The 21015-nt window shown below is 38.5% G+C and overlaps 1 protein-coding gene across 13 annotated transcripts in view; it reads left to right on the forward strand.

The window, feature by feature from the left end:
- Positions 1-21015, forward strand: part of EPHA6 (EPH receptor A6) — a 532004-nt gene that overhangs the window by 468457 nt on the left and 42532 nt on the right. For all 13 annotated transcript variants that reach the window (XM_072885203.1, XM_072885210.1, XM_072885220.1 and 10 more), the window contains one exon: positions 123-332. In XM_072885203.1, the coding sequence (XP_072741304.1) occupies positions 123-332 (210 nt within the window). The remainder of the gene's footprint in view (positions 1-122; positions 333-21015) is intronic.

Raw genomic sequence — 21015 nt, forward strand, 5'->3', positions numbered from 1 at the left:
TGCAGCGGACAGGTGGCTGGATGGGTTACAAATGTATTTTAAATATGAGCTGTAGTTAATATCACTAGTACAAAATTTATGAAAACTAGCTGTGTTTTTTGAACTTGCATCTTTACTTGCAGAAGCATGATGGCCACTTCACAGTCATCCAGCTGGTTGGCATGCTGCGGGGGATTGCATCTGGCATGAAGTACCTCTCAGACATGGGCTACGTACACCGTGATCTGGCAGCCCGTAATATCTTGGTCAACAGTAACCTCATGTGTAAAGTCTCTGATTTTGGTTTGTCACGAGTGTTAGAGGACGATCCTGAAGCTGCTTACACAACAAGCGTAAGTTTGTCGTATCTAATTTGAACAGTTGATTGCCTTGTGCCTCTTTTATTCCAGTTTCAGATTTGTCTATGCCATAGGAATAGTAGTTTGAATTGGCTTTGTTCCATTCTCCATCCATGTGGTCTAATAGCACTGCCAATGTGTTTAAGGGAAGTTGTTTTGATTTTTGGCTGTGTAAGGGATGTATAATAAACTTTGGCAAAAGGGGTTTTTTTAAGCAAATATGCAGGTATAAGTGGGAGACCTTTTCCATTCTTATTTGGGTTTTGTGTTTGGTTTTTGTTGGCTTTTTTTTTTCCCCCACATCGTTTCCCCTTCTGCTAACTTGTGTTCATTTACAAAGGCATGTTTTTAAAAGGCAGGGATGGAGGAGGAGAGAATCTCAACAATTCCACTTTTGGAAGCATGGTGTCAAGCCTTGCATTCATAAATTCAAATTTTCATTTTATTTTACTTAAGCTTACCGTCTAACAGGATATGTAGGACCCTTCTCTCAAGGTTTAAGTCTTGTTTCATTAATACTTAAAGTCCTTATGTGATGCAAGTAAATTGTTATAGTGGAAGATGGGGTTTGGATGTGTTTTTTGTTTGGTTGGTTTGTGGTGTTGCAGGGAGCGGTTTCCACTGAAGTGAAAAATTCTTGAACATGGAGAAGCTTGTTCAAATTTGCCTGAGAAGAAAAAAGTAAATTGCACCTGCAGTATGAAGAAAGTAGGAAAAGGAGTGTGTTGGTGCTAATAAAATTACAAGTTCAGATACAGCTTTTTTTCACCTTACCAAAATGTTCAATTACATTCCTGTTACAATTATTACCACAACATTAAGACTCTTAGCTAATTATAAGCTGATTTCAAGTAACTTTCATACCTATCACTGGAACTAAAATTATTTCAGAGTGCATTCTTATTAGTACTCTCGCAAAATGCACAGAATTTGAATGTTCCCATGACAGGGCACAGTGACAGAATTCTAATAGAGGTAATAAATTAGTATTAAATAATTTATTTTTAACCTATTTCAACCTTTTTTTTATTTCACTTTAAAAAGTGATGTGTGGCCAAAATGAGGAACTTGTATAATTTAACTGTATTGTAGTAAGTACTCTGCTGTATCTATTGAATTCAGTATAGCTATTGTAATGGGATTACAGATCTTTTACATATATTATATATATAATTTTTAAGTTTAAGCCTAAAATAGGGGTGTTCTGATAAATTCACTGTAAATTCCACTTCTTAAAACAAGGTCTACACAGAACTGCAAGCTGATTAGAGCAAAACAAGTCACTTTGCAAGGTTTTGTATCAGTATTAATATGCAAGCTGGGGGGGGAATTGTAGTTTTTTTCCTTTATAGGAGAGCTTTCCCTCATTTAGTTCTCAAAACCTCTTTTGTTTCACACTGCTTCTTAGTATGAGGCTTGAAAGGAAAAATAAACATTACTGCAGCTTAACAAGTTATCACATGTTGGCTGAGCCTTGCTAATTGTCCGTGTGAGTGTGCTCAGCTGGCAGCAAATGCCCCCAGTGACAGGCAAGTTAACTTACATTGCTCAGCACTGATCATGGGCTAATCAGCTCAGCTGGTGGAAGGCACTGGAAATTGCCAAGCAGTCTCTCCCAGTTAGGTTCAGGAAAAAATACCAAATGATAATTTGAGGCCTTAGGGTATTATTTATCCTGTATATTTCTAATGGATACCAATACTGAACAATTAGTTTTTCAGAATAGTTTGTGCCTGCCTCTTTCATCGTAGCTGGAGCTGCTTTTAATCAGGAAATGCTATGTTGTTAAAAAAAAAAGGAATATTTCATGGCAATATATCTGTGTCGAAGGACTTTCGTGAAAGATAGGACAGGCTTTGATGAAACGCTCACTATTTTCCTATCAGTTCACCTAGCTGGTTAACATGAGAGTCTGTGAGGCAGCTGTTGTAGGGGGGAACACCTCAGAGCCATTGCTCCAGTCCCCCAAGGTTGCAACCACATGCTGTACCAGGAGCAGGTATCTGTAGCGTGTTCATCAGGATACTGCAAATAAGGAGGGGACGTTACAGAGGCTGATGGCCAGTGGCAGGACCCTGTGTCAGCCAGACATTTAAGGTCAATCTGTTTCGACCATGAACTCCACAAAGAAGAGCAAAAAGCTTTGAAACTCAGGTGGGAAAATGCTATGTTTCATTATAACTAGAAACTTTGTAAATAGGAAGATTTCAAAGCAGCAGAGTCAGGCATAATAGAAATTTAAAGCATTTTAAGTCACTCATTCCTTCAAGCCCAGACCCCTCTGTTCTTGCAAGTGGGTCTTTATATCCAGACTTTCATTCATTGTGGCTGAGTCTGCCCAATTCTATTCTGTCACCTCTGGTCCTTGGGAAATGTCTTTCCCTCATCCCTGAGGGCAGACTGACTGCTCCAGTCCCTGTTCCATGTTGAACTCATTCTGTACGATCTGGTTATAGCCAAATTTTCTGCAGGATGCTCTTGCCTGCTATATGCTCCATCCTCTGGGTCTTGCTCCCCTTGAGCGGGTCCCGTAGATGTTCCCTGTAGGGAGTCCAATAGTCCTGTTGCTTTTTTAAAGGAACACAGCACAATTATGGCCAAAAGGGGGGGAAATAAAGACATTTTTGTCACAGTGGCTGTGGAGGACTCAGTGAAGACTTTCACCCTTTAAGCAGTCTTTCATGGTAACAGAAAAGAATAGAACCCCACACTGGATCTCATGTCTTCTCGCAGCTTTCACTGACCATTGTTATGTCATTGACCTGTCTCCTCCTCATGAACATCTTCCCAACAGCAGGACTCGTGTGTTACTAGAGGTTTTTATAGCATCTATTTAGTTCCATACTGTGCTTTTGCCATATGAAGGTTAAACCCTCAGTGCTTTCAGAAAGGTTCTGGTGCTTTTAGAATTCGTGTTTCCTCTCCACAGGGATTTTTCTTGATAACAGCTCAGTACCTGTAGCTACAAGAAATCCATAGAGTGGGTCTGCATATTGAATAGTATTATTTTTAGGCTCACATCTCCAAATACACTACTGTCTGTCAGTGCTCAGAGGAAACTGTGATTATTTTTTATTCCCCTTTTTGTCTTAGTCCTGGTGTCAGAAATAGAATGGTACAATTGGATGTTTGCTTTGGAAACAAGAGCTACAAGACAACCTAAGCCAATCAGAAGCCAAAAATTAGAATTTTATATGCACACATATGTGATGCTGTGGTCAATGCTGTGTGAATGTATTCCCAGACGTAAAAATTGTAAATTGATGCAAAAGACAAATCAAATTTTATCAAGCTGTCATGCTCTGTGGCAAAAGAGGTTGCATCCTCACAAAAATAAGCCGAAAGGCCCTCTTACCTTGTGAATTTACCACATCTGAGCAGGCACAGCCTTGAGTCAGATGATCGGCATCTTTTGCTTTGTCTTCCTGTTGTCAGTCAATTCCTATTCCTCTTTACTTGCTGGTTTAGAATAGATCTTAAATTCTTTCAATTGGCACATCCTCCCACATGCAGTGCAAAAATCAGGAATTGAAGTCTAGGAAAAGCAGTAACACTGATAGGGAAGATCTGGAAAGGAAACCACCTAGAAAATGGCTACATTTTGTGCTCACACTGAAACACTACTTTGGAGACTATATTCAACTAAGCAGTGATGGAAAAACTGACAAATGCCCCAAAATAACACAGTTAAAGGTCATTATGTTTCCCAAGAATTTTGGACTGACACTACTGGTCAGAGAGCTGTTGAATGCTTTAAACGGTACATTAAAAGATTGAAATCTCAGAAAACAGCTTTCTGACTTCCATGAAGCCTTTGGAGTTTGTTGGGGTTTTTTTGTCCTCCAGCCTATTGAGACAAAGAATGTAAATATGGTTTTGATAAGAGGGTTGGTAGGAAATAAGAGATTTGCCTCTGTTTGCTATCAGGAATCGCAAAACTTACAGCAATATATAATTTTAGAGTAGGAAGGAGGAACTAAGAGCTAGGAACATCCGACTGCTGATCTCAGTTTCAGATTGATCAGGAAAAGATAAGGTAAATTTTGGGATAACTGAATAGCATGTTTTTGTTCCATGGAGACAAAATTTTCATTTTTAGTAGTGGTTTCTAAGGCAACAGTAGCTCATAAAAAGACATTTCTAGTATATAAACAAGCATTCCTTGTCAATACAGAGGACATCTAGGCTCTTGTGTCCCTCCTTTTGACAGAGTATGTTATATGATGTATCTTCATTTAGTTTAAAACATAGTCAGAGTTCACCTGTATTTCAAAAAGAACCATGAGCCTCCAGAAATACTTTTTACACGTAGCAAAATGTGTACATATATATAATCAGAACAGGATCTGTAGCACTACTGCAAAAAGGACTAAACTGGTATTTCTGTTAAAGGTAACACCTTAATATTGTGCATTTAAATCTGATTTTTAGCAAGACAAAAAGCTGCTACTAACTGAATTATATGATATATAAATAAATATATTCTAGATTTCTCTCTCATCAGCTATATTTCTGAATTCAGCCTTAATATATAAAATATTTTGTTCCTTCCAGAATACTAGATAGAGAATTGATTTATTGCATTGCATCTAGTGAATCATTTGATGAACTTTACAGGTCCGACTTTTCTCAAGCCAGTTGGATAAAATACCCCATCCATGGAGATTTCGAGTTTATTAGATTAAGCCGGTAATCTATATAAATGCTGGCAAGTAGCAAAGCTTTGGGAGGATCAGGATGAGGACTTAATATTGTTTACTTTGTTACATACTTTCCATATGTCAAGACATTTTCCATTTTCTCTTACTTGTACACAAACAATGGGTATGGGGCTGAGAAGGTTTAACTTGCTAAAAACAAGATGCAAATGACTTTCTAGTTAATTTGGGATGTGAAACAATAGTTTCTGAACAACCTGAGTGCTATGACAAGCATATTGCCTAGACATTTAAGAATCCATTTAATTGGGGACGATGGAATAAATTGATTATTGGCAGCCATTCAGAAAAAGAAAGAGGAAAAAGAGGTTGTGTACTGTAGAGGTCTGTATTAACCTATTTTCTTGAAAACTAATTGGTGACATAAGGTTGAGCATCATCGTTGTCGAGTTAATTCTGTGTGTAATGTGACAACAGCACATTTTGTCATCACCAAACTGAGAGAAACATACTGATAGGCAGGATGCATCATGATCATATTTGGTTCTCAGCCTGAAACCAGGTACATCATGTTGAATTCCACCAAGCTTTTCCCTTATCTGGAGTTTCTTACATTTGATCTCACTAGAGACTGGCTAAAAAGTGAGGGGGCTAATGTGGTTTGTAACAGGCTAATGCCCTGTGAGAAGAATAATACTTGTTCTCCTTTGAGTTTTGCAACTTCATCTTGCTGGGCTGAAGCCTGATATGGGTACCTTGCCTGAATACTCTGTTGAAAAAGTAGTTAATTTCTCGGAGCACGTGCAAGAAGTGAAGAAGCAAGTTACTAAGAGTTGTGCCAACATGCTCAGCCTGCACCAGCGTATGGGAGATGCAGTAACTAGTTTTAAAGACGTGATAGGACTTGTATCAAGTGGTGTGGAGATGAATTGCCTTCACATGAGTTGCCAGCTTCAGCTGGACGCATTCCCTGCTCTCAGAGGATGCATGGGGTTGGAGGCCCTGCGTGTGCCCCCTTCAAGCCCCTGTCTTCTGTTGTGTTGGCCTGGACAAAGATAAAATGTGCTCAGGTTATGCTCAAGGACAAATAGCCAATGAGTAAAGGAGTGACCAAAGGAAGGAGTGTCTTGAAAAAAAGACTTGCCTTTTGGGCTCTAACAGTGTGAGGTGTGATGACTTTTAATGAGTTGTTATATGTTTAAAAGGAACAGAAAGTCCCAAACTTACTCATTCAGTGTAGGGCATGGTGCTTGCTATTTACTTGGCTTATAGTAGCCCCTGAAGATGAGGATATGTGTCTTTGTCAAAGTATTTTAATACATCCACTCTCTTAGATTCTCTGTTCAGCTTTTATCCAGCGGTGAGCCCAAGTTCATTTAAGAGGTTTTCTGGCTTATTTAACCCTCCTGAAAGTTAGTAACAATAGAAATGTTAACAGAGTATAACACAGACCACAACAATGGCAGACCCTTAGGAGGAAGGTCCAAGGACAAGAATGAGACATAAATATAAAATTACATTCTCTCTCCAAGTTTTGTCTAACTTTCTACTTCTGTGAGTATTCTCTTCCTCACTGTAACAGTTGTCATTTGAGCTCGGAGAATGTGTGGAAAAAAAGCATGAAAATTTGCATTTAGATGTACAGAGGATCAAAAGCCAGCTTAATTCAGAGAGATTTCTAAATTAAATGGTTGCATTTAATTGTAAAACTTAATATAATAGCTCTCTCATTCCTGCCTTTCCTTCCCCACCACACCACCCCAAGTAGGAACTTCAAATATGCATTTGGCAGACAGTTGGAAATTTTGCATTTCACTTTTTCAGGCTCAAAATCATTATGTTGATGAAGTCAACACGAGTATGCCCTACCATCTTGGCTGTAAAAAGGGTGATATTTTGCACTTCATTCCTAATAGGACTTTCAAAGCATCATCCCATCATTCATCATAAGCTAATTTAATTTCCAATGAAAAGAAGTAATTGTACTGTAATCAATCTAAAAATTGCTGCCTTTTTGGAGATTTGTAAGCTCTGCCTTTCTGTTAGCTTAGATTTCAACTTCTTGTCTCTCTGATTCCTCCCAGTTTCTTATTAACAAATTGGAGTATTAAACTCTACATGTTTGTGCCTTGCTGTTTCTCACATTGGTTCTCCGGTCACCTGTAAGTGTGTTTATGAAAAATGGAGGTGTGCATTTACAAATGACTTGCATAGTAAGACTGAGAATTAACTTCTTATAGACCTAAAGCATCAGTGCTGTTGAGGGAGTATCTAGGAGATAAATGATGAATCTGTTTGTGACGTTTAATAGTGATTGTGATTGCATTGGTTATTTTTTGGTATAATATTGTCTGGGAACAGTAAAGCATATTTTGGTGCAGTGGTTGTCAATGTTTCTCAGTGCAGGGATTCCTGAAATTTATCCAGTGGAGATGCAACCTTTGTTAGAAACTTCTCATTTGTGGCTTTTGTATAGCACATTGCGCTTTGGTATCTTTCACAGATCTCTTTAAAGTATTCCACACGTTCTCAGAGGTCGATATACCCCCAGCTGAAAACCCACTCCACTATCAGAGTATTTTCTGTTGATTCACTGCATACATATTTTTACTGAGCTCATGGTAACTGCTGTAGCAAGGAAAGACATAGGGATTAGGGTTATGAGAGGTATACAACACTCAGAAAAGATCTGTTTAGCTCTGACTCTGAATACCATTTAAAACAGCCACTACTCCAGAGGATTAACAGGAAAATGTATCTGCCTACTGCAGAGATGACAAGAGCAATGCAGGATATTCACATCAGTGAGTCTTATATCTAGGCTAAAAATTTGGCTCAAATGATCACTGGAAACACACTATGTTGAATAATGAATGGTCTAGGTCAGAAATGTACACCCCTATTTCATACAGTACAAAGATAAAGGTACGTCCGATTATGTTAAATGATGGGAAATTCAAAACTATTTTAAAGATGGGAAATAGTTTTATCACACAGTGTGTAATTAAACCATGGAGCTGATTGCCACAGAAAACCATCTTGGCCAAGACTGCAACAAGATTTATTTTAAAAAAAAAAAGGGGGGGGGGGTGTTGAATATTCTTAGGAAGAAATAATATCCAGTTACTGGAGTCAATAACAATTTTAAAGAGATATGACACCTTGTATTTCGGCCTAGGGAAGGAAGGAGGACAGGAAGAAAACAAATATGAAAGAGAGAAGTAGCCGAGTGGATTATTTTCAAGCTTTCACACCTTCCTCTGAAACATCTGCTATGGCTACTGCCGCAGGTTACAGGATTAGAGCACTTTGGGTTTGATTCACTGTGGCAATTCTTGCTTCAAACAGTAGGAGTAACTCTAAGCAATAACACAAACTGTGTGTGGATGTGCAGGTTGTCTGTTTGTAAAAGTCCTTGAATGAGGACTGCACCTGTCTAACAGACATGCCCTAACTCGTACAGAAGGGGCTGTGCAGGATTTGCACAGTGAAATTCCCTGCCACATGCTGCATGGATGCAAAATAAATCATCCCATGCTCAAGATTTTTCAGTAAGACGTTGCTTTTAAGTAGTTTAATTCTGCCAAATGCATTTGTTAGTGAAAGCGATAACAAAATGTGACTGCAGGTATTGCAATCCAAATGGAAATGGTTATGTAGCGGAGTACAATCCAACAGAAAAACTCTGGGAATAATTTTGAGAAATGGTGTACAGCAGTAAAAACAGGCAGACCAGGGGCAAGCATATAAATCTGCAGAACTTTAAAACATTTTATGTGGCACTACTGAAACTTAATATAGAGTATCAGATGTAACTAAAATCACTGTTATGGGGAAAACACTGCAGAGATCAAAAAGGGTAAGAGAATGTAAGGAGGCAGAGACTACCATTTAGTATTTTAGCAGTGCAAATAGTGACAAAAATTAGCCAAGGTAACTTTTGTAGATGAAATGACTCGAGCAAAAACTTCTTTGTTAAAAAAAGAAATCATAAGAAAAAGACACTGGAGTGGATCTTAATGATCAGCTTAAATAACAGCTAACACAACAGGAGATCATGGAACAGAACTGAGGAGAAAACTAGCCTACAAAAATGCATCTGCAATTCCGCTATAGTTTGGCTGTGATCAAAAGCAAGCAATAATAGAGCAAATGAAAAACACCAGGCCAAGAGCTTTTCTAAGCCAACATACAAAAGATTAAATTAGATAGGTTCTTCAGCTAGATCTTGAATGTTAGGATGCTGATCTGGAAATGTTATTTTAATTGAATTAATTAATGTTTTGTTACCTGGCTTTAGAGTGCAGTGATATGATTTGCCTTTTCAAATAAAATTGATCCCTAGCTTACTTTCAAAAGGAAAAAAAAGGGTATTTTTCATTGTTACATTTTTCTGCAGTGCTGAGTTTCTGATTTTGCTTTGTAGTTGTCACACGCTGTTAGGGGAATTCTATCTGGCTTTATTTTTTAATTCAGATAGGAAGAAACACTAAATAAAATATGCATCATCAAAGGCTAGGGGAGGGTTTATGGGACCATTGTTTTTCATTTCATTCTTTGTTGTTACGTTCAAGTCAGAATTTAGAAAACAATTGATATAATTTTCTGTGTGTCCTGTACCTATGTTTAAAAATCTACTTTCCAATTTGTAGTTTAATCCCATAATATACAATTGTCTCTTCTTTGGGAAATTCAAGTTTCATTACCAGGAGATACTGATTTCTTTAATGGGTTTGAAGCGTACCTGTTTGGAGAGTATGTGGCCAGCCAAAGACACGAAGCAGCTGTACAGCATGCTACCTGTGCAAAGGGAAGAGACTCTTCTAGCAGACCCATTTTGCTGTTAAATTTCCTTCTGCATAGCTGGTTGCAGCATCGCTCAGTCCCTGCTGGTAGGGAACGCAAAAGAAGTACGACTAGAAAGGGAGAGTGCCATTTAGAAAAGAAACGAGGATAAGCTGGGGAGCCTCTAGAGTAGGCATCCTTCAAAAGGTGGCTCTTTGTGACCGTACCGTTGTCTTCAGGGTATTTAATAGCCTGCTGATTGTCTCTCTTTATCTCTACAAAAAGTTGTCATTAAATGCCTGCATAAAGCTGCAGAGTGTTTGTGTTGTGTTGTGTTGTTTTGTTTTGTTTTCCTCCAGACAACTTATATTTTGAAATGTTTAAATGTAACAAATATCCTCTTATTTTCAGAACTATCATTGCCATTGCTTCTGGTGACCTAATGATCTGATTCGTACTTTGGGGAAGGCAGAGACAGGGTCAGTTTCCCTGCAGGGCTTAAATAATGCCTTCCATTGCCTAAGAAGAAAATTATAAATATGTTTTACTTCTGCTATAGCCTAGAATGAAGGATTATTCATCAAGTGTGTCAAAGCACTGACTGGTTTTAACATCACCAAGGCTGGTGTTCTATAATTAACCGGTAAAATATCTAGAAAGTTATCTGGGGGGAAATGATCGTTCCTTATTTGTTGTTATATAGCTAGTGGGGAAAAACGGGCTCTCCCCACCCCCCCCACCCCGACAGTGTTGTCTCACAATCATGAATGTTAAGTCTGGCTTCGGTATAAGATTTAAAGCTTACTGGTATTGAACCCATATAAATAGGCAATGCTACTTCTCTGAGCAAATCTTAAATAGCTATGCAAGGACAGAGGAGGAGGAAAAAAAGCCAATGCACTCGAAAATCGTTTCTGTAATAATACTTAAATGAAGACTGTGAATCTCAGAAAGATACAGGTGATGTTTTCAGAAAGACTACAAATTGACCAAGGCACCAAAGTTATTGACCTCTCAGCTGGACCTGAGAACCTCGGAAAATTCTGTTTGTGCACACTGCTCTCCTCCCTTCTAGCTAGGTTTCTGGAAACCAAGCCCAATAAAGTTAAGCAGTATACTAATACATATGTATGTACTATATACTTTATACTATAAGCAGTCATAGCATTTTATTGTTAATTCCTCATCCTGCTGATAGATTATTTTTTTAAAGCTAACAATTATCAGAATATTCATCTAATTTCAAACAGAGCTGGTTTTTTAGCTGCAGATGGACTTGTTTGCATGCATTTATAATTGTTTAATTTTTAATCAGAATTCCCATTTTCAAACTATAATTGAAGAAGCTATTGTAAACATGCTGGATGTACTTATACATTTTTAGGAATACTTTCATTCACTTAGAACGATACTATCCACACTTAACATTAAAAATGTAGGAGTACGGGCATAAAATCAGAGTTATTGCTTTGTTGCTAATTATGTGAATGAATATAATCCTGAACACCTGTTTTGTTAGGCTATTGCTAATAATGGACCACAGTTCACTTGGTATTTTAATATTCAAAGTATTGACCAAGGTGTAGTGTATCATAAAATATCTTTACTGTGTTAAATAAATTGGAACACACCTGCAGTATGCACAGCTCCTGATATACTGTTTAATGAGTTTAAAGTCAGTCTGTTAAGGTCAGAGCTGTTGCTTTCAGTAGGATGTCAGCTGACACTAATTACTGTAGGTTATAGTATTCTGATATATAGAACAAGTGGAACAAGCCCCTGAAATCTTTGAAAAATAACAGAGCTTAGTCATATGCTGGAGTTTCTTTCTCACTGAAAATTATTGCTACTTTTTAAAGACAGGTTAAGAAACTAAATTTGTTTGCTGTGTGGTATTGAAGGCAAAAGAAGTGAGTGATTCATTGGGAAAAGAAAACCATTCAGCTCCAGTGATCCAAACAGCTCAGCTCCAACTGTATTATTTAGTGGTTTTTAGGAGGAGGGAAATAAGATTTGGATGTTTCTTTGTTTTCATTTGTTGCACCACTCTCCATGGGAATTTATCATCCATATTAAATACTGCTGTAAAAAGTAAATTCTCTGCATATAGCAATAGAAAACTTCTAGGTTGAAAATTTGAAGCAGGTTGAAAACTTGAAGCAGTTGGCTTCACCAGGCTTTTGTAAAGCTTCATGATTAAATCTTGACATATTCCACAGTAGGATGTAATTCCTCTGTGTTATGTCCTTGAGTATAGTCAAATGAATCCCTGACTCTAGTCCTGTATAAGAGTAATTTAAAACAAAAAATAACACCTGTTAGGCTTGGTTATTTAAAAGCAGTCAGTTTTCAGGCGCAGCCAGATGCATGTTTTAAAGCTCACAGGGAAGGAACCTTGAGAGGAAGGAGTCTCATACGGTGTCTTTAGGTGCTATAAGAGATCATTTATGTTTCTGTCTCAATTTTCCCCTGCTTGCATTGTGTTTTGCAAGGAGCATGCTGTGTCAACTAGAGAGCAAACAATTATGCTGGAAGAGACTGAAAATTCTTAGCAACACAGCTACACCATGATGCAGTCTTATTTATTTTTTTAGAATTGGGAATTTCTGTGTGCTAACGACTGAAAACTTGGATGCACCTGTTTTTTCTGTTTGGTTTTTTTGTCTGGTTCCTGAGGAATTATCCTATGCTGTATTTGCATGTGACTGGCTAGTCCTGTGTTTCCTAATGACTTTTATCAATTTAAAATTTATCAAATCAGAAAGAGGCATTAACATTTTAGAGACATTATTTACATTCTTATTTAATGAAAATAAATGGTAATGTAGAAAATAGAAATTCTGTTCATTTAGCAAGGACTTGACCCTAATTGATTTTTAGCCTGGAATTCCGACATCCAGTCTTCAAGACACAGATCTGGTGAAAACCAAGATTCCTTTTCTTCCTTTACTGATGGAGGACTTTTCAGGTGTTTTGTTTGGTTGGTTTGGGTTGGTTTTTTTTTTTCGGATGAGGATCAGTGTTAATATATAATGTCACCAAAAGGAGGCAATCAAGAAATGAGGGAGAAGAGGGAGCAGAGGGCTTGCAGGAATACAAAGGAGGAAAGAAAGCCTGACACTTCTGAAAGTAAGGAGAGTTCGTAATATTTTTGCTTTGATTGTGTTATAACCTAATGTTTGCTTAAGATAGTCATTCACAAAGACAGCAAGTAGGGGCTTTTGTGGGAAACATATCAGTGTCACGGAGACGCTGAAGTCCAGTCTATACAACTTCATCAAAATGCATGAGGAGAATAGGTTTGGATGGAGAACACTCTGAGGAAAATCTCAGGTGCAGTAGTCTTCTGAGCCATGGTCTTCTGGAGTATGAGTCGCCTTCTCCATAGCTGTATTCATCAAAGAGAATCAGTTGTATGTTCTTGTTCCTATGGCACCTCACTGCCTTACCTGAAAATGTAACAGAGGCAAAGCAAGTGATACTACTCTTTCATATCTGGTGGCAAAACCTGGAGCTGGCTGAACTTTGACTATGGGTTTTAGCATTTACTTTGTAAGATTACAAGGTCCTACACTGACACTTGATAGAAGTTGTAGGCTTTTCATTTTCAAGGACCTGCCCTTTAAAAACCTTAAGTTTAATTTCACAGTCAAAGATGGTATCAAGCTATTATCTGGCTGAATAGTACAGCTATTCACTTCTCTGGGTAATATTGCACAGTTCAGAAGGTTTAGGATACATTAATGATGGAAAAGCTCTCAGATAAAACAGAAATATCTTTTCACATTATATAAAAGAGCATCAGTTAAACAAAGGAATCTTGCAAAGGGTAGACCGAGCTAAATATGAAAGGGCGGAGTTTTAGCTTGGTATGATTTTGGCTTTTGTGTTGTGATGTGCAGTACTCATGTTCCACCGTCTCCCCCTCGCCCTTCAGAGACATCTTCTGGTCCGACTGCTACTGGTGTCAGGGTTTTGATATTCACTTCGGCTAGAAGGAGGAAGCCAAAAACATGCACATCTCGCGTGCTTATGAATTTTTATTCTCACTTTGATACTAATTCTAATATTTCTCCTGTAAATGATATCAAAGTTGTTGTAAATGGGATTCTGTAATTACAGAAGGAAGTTTCTGAAGCAAGACATACACATATGTTAAACTTAATCTACTTTCATATTTCTGTAATAGAAGTGTTAACTTAGAAACAAGACTGACCTAGTTATTCACCTAAATTAATCCCCGGTGAAATCAACTAGAGGAATTTCTGCTGACCATGTAGGAATTGCAGTTTGCCCTAAATCAGAAGGATAACTCTAGAAAGAAATTATTCATTGTTGCCTGTTTGCTTACAAGAATGAAAGCCAGATTTTTTTCAGTCATACACAAGCCCTTGGGAATGTTACTTGCGCACTTTTCTGTATTTATCAGATTTCCAAAATTTTGCAATGGTAAACTTATTCTTTTTAGTCTTGCTCTTTGTCAGACTTTCAAGATAGCAGCTCCTTGCCCAGCTGTGAGTTCTTCCCTTCATTATATACATGAAGGGTGCGGGGGATTGATTCATAGTTTACTGTTACTGTGTTTTCCTTTAAACAGAATGCCACAGGAATATTGCGGCACATTGGTTGTCTGTCTTAAAAAACTGTTAGACCTAGATTTGTATGACTCTGATGAATCTAGGTCAAACATCATAGTCTTTGCTCAGTACTTATTCAGGCAAAACTCCCATTGGCTTCAACAAGAGTTTTGCTTGGCTAAGCACTGTGGGATTTTACCCTTAGTATCTAAAATATTTGATCTGTTCCTTGCACTTCTGAAGTGTTCTAGAAGCAAATCGTATGTCTTGTCCTTGACTGCCCCGCTGTGGCTGTATCATTGTTGGCTTAAAAGGTGGCAGAATCTTCTGTCTCCTGACATTAACCATATCTTGATTGTCAGAATATTTAAAAACAAACAACTTCATATTTATTATATTGAAAATAATTCCAAAATCTATGTGTATTAACTCTATTACTGCATGAAAAGGAAATGTGTTATTTTATATTCTAGATTCCTTGTTCCCCTTCTTTCTACTCTAGAGCTTCGGATTTTTGTTTTCAGTTACAGGTTTTTTGGGGAAAAAAATAACCTTTTCTCTTAAGAAATCTCATGGCTTTTTGTTCTCTCCTATTAAGGGTTTCACAAGTTCATATCGCTGCCTATTCTATATGAGGCTTTTGGTTCACAGTTCAAATGTCAGAAATCCATTCAATGACAGTTACGGCCAGTTCTATGAAGTAATAGATGAGGCAAATTGAGTCATTAATAACGTCAGAAACTTCATTGCTTTCTTAAAATAATTTTTCTTTGCAAGGAAGCCATTGGATGAACATGCTTAATTGACCTCACCAAGAAATGTGCAGTATTTGGAAATAAAGAAGGGCATATAAAGACTTGAAACCACATGGAAGAACTAGTTTTCTTCTTAGTAATGTGGCCATGCTTACTGCCTTGATTTTTGCATTGTTTTTCTAAAATGAGCTGAAGTGCATTTTGAGATGAGACTTGTCATCCTCTTCCATAACACCACATCACTAACTGTGCTTTCATTTCTACTCTAATTTCTAACTGCCTCTATCTTCACTCTCAGTGCATTACCTATTATTGCTCCCTCTATTTTTCTCTTTTCATTGTATCTTGTTTTATATCAGGCCCTCTGACTGGAACTATCACACTTTTTCCATCAGGCACTCTGCTTTTCATTTAAATTCCCTCTTGGAGATCCACATCTGAGGTTTTAATGCAGACCCTTTTTAATAAAAATGCAGTCACCCTACACTTCACTTTAAAAAAAGCTCTAGGGTAAAATCTCATAATAAATGTGTTGCCCATCTCCTTAGAAGCTTCCTTATCCTTACTCAGGCTGAGTAGCTCCCAAATCTTCAGCGCTTCCACTGAGATAAATACTTCTTATCATGGATAGGCTGTTATTCAACATGAATAATTAGCTTGAGCATGTATGCTCTTTCTCTCACTGTAGCACTCATTGCCAATGAAGAAGTATTTTTGGTAAAGTCAGTTGTAGCCTGAGAAAAATGTACTAGACCCATTTCTCCAAAATGAGGAAGCTGTAACAATATTGTGACAATTAAGAAATATTTAGCAGATTCCCTTTAAATTCATCATAATAACACATACAGTGAACTGTAAGAAAAAAATTTTATGCTCAAATCTTTCAACTCAGCCACCACACCTAACCATTCCTCTTTAGCAATGTCATGGTTATGCTTAATTCATTTTATTTTAAAACACAGAGAGTCTTTTCAGTGCAGATATACTCCTGGAATTACAGGAGCAGTACTATTGGTTAAACTCTTAGGCAGACATAGAATCATAGAATCATTTAGGTTGGAAAAGGCCTTGAAGATCATCAAGTCCAACCATTAACCTAACACTGCCAAGTCCACCACTAAACCATGTCCCCAAGGACCACATCTACATGCCTTCTAAATACCTCCAGGGATGGTGACTCAACCACTTCCCTGGGCAGCCTTTTCCAATGCTTGACAACCCTTTCACTGAAGAAATTTTTCCTAATATCCAATCGAAACCTCCCCTGGTGCAACTTGAGGCCATTTCCTCTTGTCCTATCGCTTGTTACTTGGGAGAAGAGACCGACCCCCACCTTTCTACAACCTCCTTACAGGTAGTTGGAGAGAGCAATAAGGTCTCCCCTGAGCCTCCTTTTCTCCAGGCTAAACAACCCCAGTTCCCTCAGCTGCTCTCATCAGACTTGTGCTCTAGACCCTTCACCAGCTTCATTGCCCTTCCTTGGACATGCTCCAGCACCTCAATGTCTCTCTTGTAGTGAGAGGCCCAAAATTGAACACAGTATTCCAGGTACGGCCTCACCAGTGTCGCATACAGGGTCATGATCACTTCCCTAGTCCTGCTGGCCACACTATTTTGGATACAAGCCAGGATGCTATTGGTCTTCTTGGCCACCTGCGCACACTGCTGGCTCATATTCAGCCAGGTATTGACCAACACCCTCAGGTCCTTTTCCACTAGGCAGCTTTCCAGCCACTCTTCCCCAAGCCTGTCACATTGCATGGGGTTGTTGTGACCCAAGTGAAGGACCTGGCACTTAGCCTTGTTGAACCTCATACAATTGGCCTCAGCCCATGGATCCAGCCTGTCCAGGTCCCTCTGCAGAGCCTTCCTACCCTCAAGCAGATCGACACTCCCGCCCACCTTGGTGTCGTCTGCAAACTTACTGAGGGTGCACTCAATCCCCTCGTCCAGATCATTGATAAAGATATTGGCATTCTCCATTCATACTCATTTTCTCCTGGAGAAGCATGGCATCCAGCAGTCTGGTCCAGATTTGGTTGTGTATCAATGAATAAAAGTTGCACAATCATTGTAACTGCATTTTCATATTATGCTTAATGTACTTATTTAAAACACATTTCTCTGAATTGATAATTTAATTTTTCAGCAAATTATTAATGACATCATTAGCTTCATAAAATTATCTAACCTGGAGAGACTCTCTTCAGCCTTTTCTCTAACAAACTAGAATAATTAATTCAAGTTGCCAAATAATATATTCAAGTACAGATTTAAGTAAATGTTCCTGATACAAAGTTTAATTTGGTCTTTGTTCCCTTGGTCCAATTTTTGGTATAATTTTCTTAGGCATAGCTCTCTGACTAATCTTTTCCTTATAAGTTTAGTAGTTCATTACAGGCATTGAAGTAATTCAAATGTGTTTTAAAAGTAAACAGTTCCTGTGCTGGCGCTATGGTTTACTCAGGATACTTACTTTTCAAATATGCAGATGTCGATTCTGAATGGAAACATATTCCCAGAAACTGAGAGAGCCTGTGTGTATCTGTCTTGAGTAACAACTGCTTCAGTCTTACTATTCTAAATGAAAAGAATATATATATTGGTCTATATTTTACTAAATCATTTAGTTATTTCTAAACATTTGCAGTTGTAAAACAGGGAGGAAGTCAACAGGCCATCCTTCAAAGCATCTAGGCATGTCAAGGAAGCCTATTACAGCATTTCTTATTAGCATTGTGTAACAATACATTTAATTTATCTTTTACTAATTTTTGAGTGCTTGACTGTGTAGCCTCAAAATTTTGTTTTACATCATTTTCAGTTTATTATGTAATGTAAAAAATTACTTCTTTAGCAAGCTATTCTGGATAAGAATGGAAGCAGGAGTACCGCAGTTTCCCTTGACTTTAGGGACAGATAGATAGGTGCTGAATTGCCGTGTTAAACGGGGACTTTATTCCATGCACTAATCTGAAAAACTCTTGGCCCTCTCTTGTAGCTTGCACTGGGGTAAGTCGACAGCATTTCTGTTCATGTTTTTGCAGTACTGTGCCATCAATGAGGCATGCCACATGGACTAGCCTACCTGCTTCTCAAGAGCTCATCTCTGCACCATGTTGCTTTGTGTTGTAGACGTGCTGATGCTGGGTATTTCCAGCTAAAACAGGAAGGCACACTTTATACCATATAAATGGATTATTTGTTATAAGCAATAAATTTCCTGGACTAGGTTTTTTATCAGAAAGGTTGAAAAACTTTCTGGAATCCCTTTAGTCTCTTGATCAAATTGCCTTTGTTCATGGTACAGCAACATTACAATAAGAGGAGGTATAGGAAAAAGAGAGCAAGTAGAAAGATACACCTAACAGCTGTGACTAACAGAAGGAATATATTTCATTGTATAGTATTGCTTCTGAAATTTGCTCAGTTGATAGAATAAAGGGAGAAAAAAGACCCACACCACAATACACTGTAAATTATTTAATGAAATTAATGCACACGGTGTGTGCAGACTTTCTCTGCAAAGTCTTTTCTAAATGGGAGCTGCCAAAGGTTCATGAAACTGTCATGCTCAAATTATTTAGCAGATCTGCTACACTCATCTTGAAAGAAATATACTGGGATCCATAGCTTTAGTAATTTTTAAAGTTTTTAATATCTGTTTGCTTCTTTCAAATTGCATATAGAACATTTGGCCTCCATCACAAATAAAACCGTAAGTAACATCTGCTTCTTAATTAGGAAAGGGTAAGGGGGAGGCGGGGGGGCAGGTATATGTTTTTGGCATTATCTGTTGTTGCGGTTTAACTCCAGCCAGCAACTGAGCCCCACTCAGCCGCTCACTCACTCCCCCCTGGTGGGATGGGGGAAAGAATCAGAAGAGTAAAAGTTAAAAAACTCGTGGGTTGAGATAAAGACAACTTAATAGGTAAAGCAAAAGCTGCACACACAAGCACAGCAAAGCGAGGAATTCATTCACTACTTCCCATCAGCAGGCAGGTGTTCAGCCATCTCCAGGAAAGCAGGGCTCCATCACAGGTAACAGTGACTTGGGAAGACAAATACCATCTCCCTGAACTTCCTTCTTCTTCCCCAGCTTTATATGCAGAGCATGATGCCATATGGTATGGGATATCCCTTTGGGCAGTTGGGGTCAGCTGTCCCAGCTGTGTCCCCTCCCAACTCCTTGTGTACCCCCAGCCTCACTCGGTGGGGTGAGAAGCAGAAAAGGCCTCGACTCTGTGTAAGCACTGCTCAGCAGTAATGAAAACATCCCTGTGTTATCAACACTGTTTCCAGCACAAATCCAAAACATAGCCCCATATGAGCTACTATGAAGAAAATTAACTCTACCCCAGCCAAAACCAGCACACTGTCCTCCACAGAATAGTAAAATCGCATTGCTATGTGTAGGTGGCAGAATCATCTACAGTGTAAGTTGACATGCAGAGGATACTGTGTTTCCATGGCTAAATATTTTAATGTCAGCGGGAGTTCTTTTGGATTTCCCCCCTCTCAGGGCTTTACGTCTAAGTCCCTGTTGGTAATCAGGGAGAAAAGTTTGTTACAGGGCCCTGAGTCAGCCAGAACTTTAGGTAAACATAGATCTTGCTTGCAGGTTAGGCTTAGTCAATGACTTTATGAACTGTACCAACCCCTTCTCATCTCTAGGAAGTTCTTCCTTTCCTCTCTGAGGTTTGGCTGCCTGCTCCTTGGTACACATCTTTCCAGCTCAGCATGAACTTCTCAAGGCTATCTCTTGCCTGCCACATCTTACCTTCTCCCAGCACGTCTCTCCCTGAGCAGAGTCAGTAGCACCCCAAGCCAAGGGGTCTCCATCAGAAGTAAAACTGTAGGTAATATAGCTCCTCTCCCAGGGCTTTCACCTCACTTTTCCACAAGAAACAACTGTAAACAAAAAGAATGAAAAAGTAAAATATCTGTCATATGGGTTTGCTGCCTTTTTCCTGTATTGTCTTCTAAAAAGACCTACTATTACTCCTCCTCCTGACTGAATGGCTAAGAAAAATGCTGAGAGAGCACAACAGTGAAGTTCTATATTTTTCTTCAAGCATGCTTTTTCTCAGGCTATACCTGAAGGCAGAGACAACTCCTAATTAAAAGTATATTATAGTTTCAGTTATAGGAACCTACTCATTTTAATACACTTTTTTTTATATTTACGTAAGATAGCAAAATTATATAAGAAATTGCTTACTGGCTTCCTTGACAAGATATTTGTTTCTGTGTGGGAAGGTTTGTCATGGTGGAAGTCTCAGAGAAGACAGCAGAAGCCTGTTTGACTCTCTGTGGTGTGATACCTTTTAGAGTCTGCTACTCTATCCATCTGCCATGAACTGACCTATATTTTTTCCTATGTCCTACCTATCCAGTCACATCAGAAATCCTGTTTCACTGCTGCAGATGTTATGTTTCGGTGAAAGGTACTTTCATCCATAGATAAGGTACACAAATGAGAATATTTGATGCATGGACACCTTCTTTCCAAGTGCGTGTTATGTCCCAAGGAAATTCCTCAATTCTTGCCAGTTTCCCAATTGCAAGAGGTAAGGGACTGTTGCTTGCGATCGCTTTTGTTCTTTTGCATGTGATTTTTTTTCTCCTTCTTATTTAGTATCCCTACCAGTGCCAGTGTGGAACCTCAGGGCAAAGGTAGCAAGCTCTACATGATTTTTGACAGCACATTTAGACAGGGTTCCTTTGACTGGCTCCTCTGCAAGCCTTTCTGTGTTACAAAACAGTTGGCCAAGTACCATGTTTGCAGCTTATTTTTTTTAAATCCATGCAAGTATCAGTTCAACCTTGCCTTTTGACCAGGTGTTGTGAAATCAAGCTATTATACGATTGATTCCCATGATCTCCTCAGAGTTGCAAATGG

Source organism: Ciconia boyciana, chromosome 1, assembly GCF_034638445.1.
Source record: "Ciconia boyciana chromosome 1, ASM3463844v1, whole genome shotgun sequence".
NCBI classification, from domain to species: domain Eukaryota; kingdom Metazoa; phylum Chordata; class Aves; order Ciconiiformes; family Ciconiidae; genus Ciconia; species Ciconia boyciana.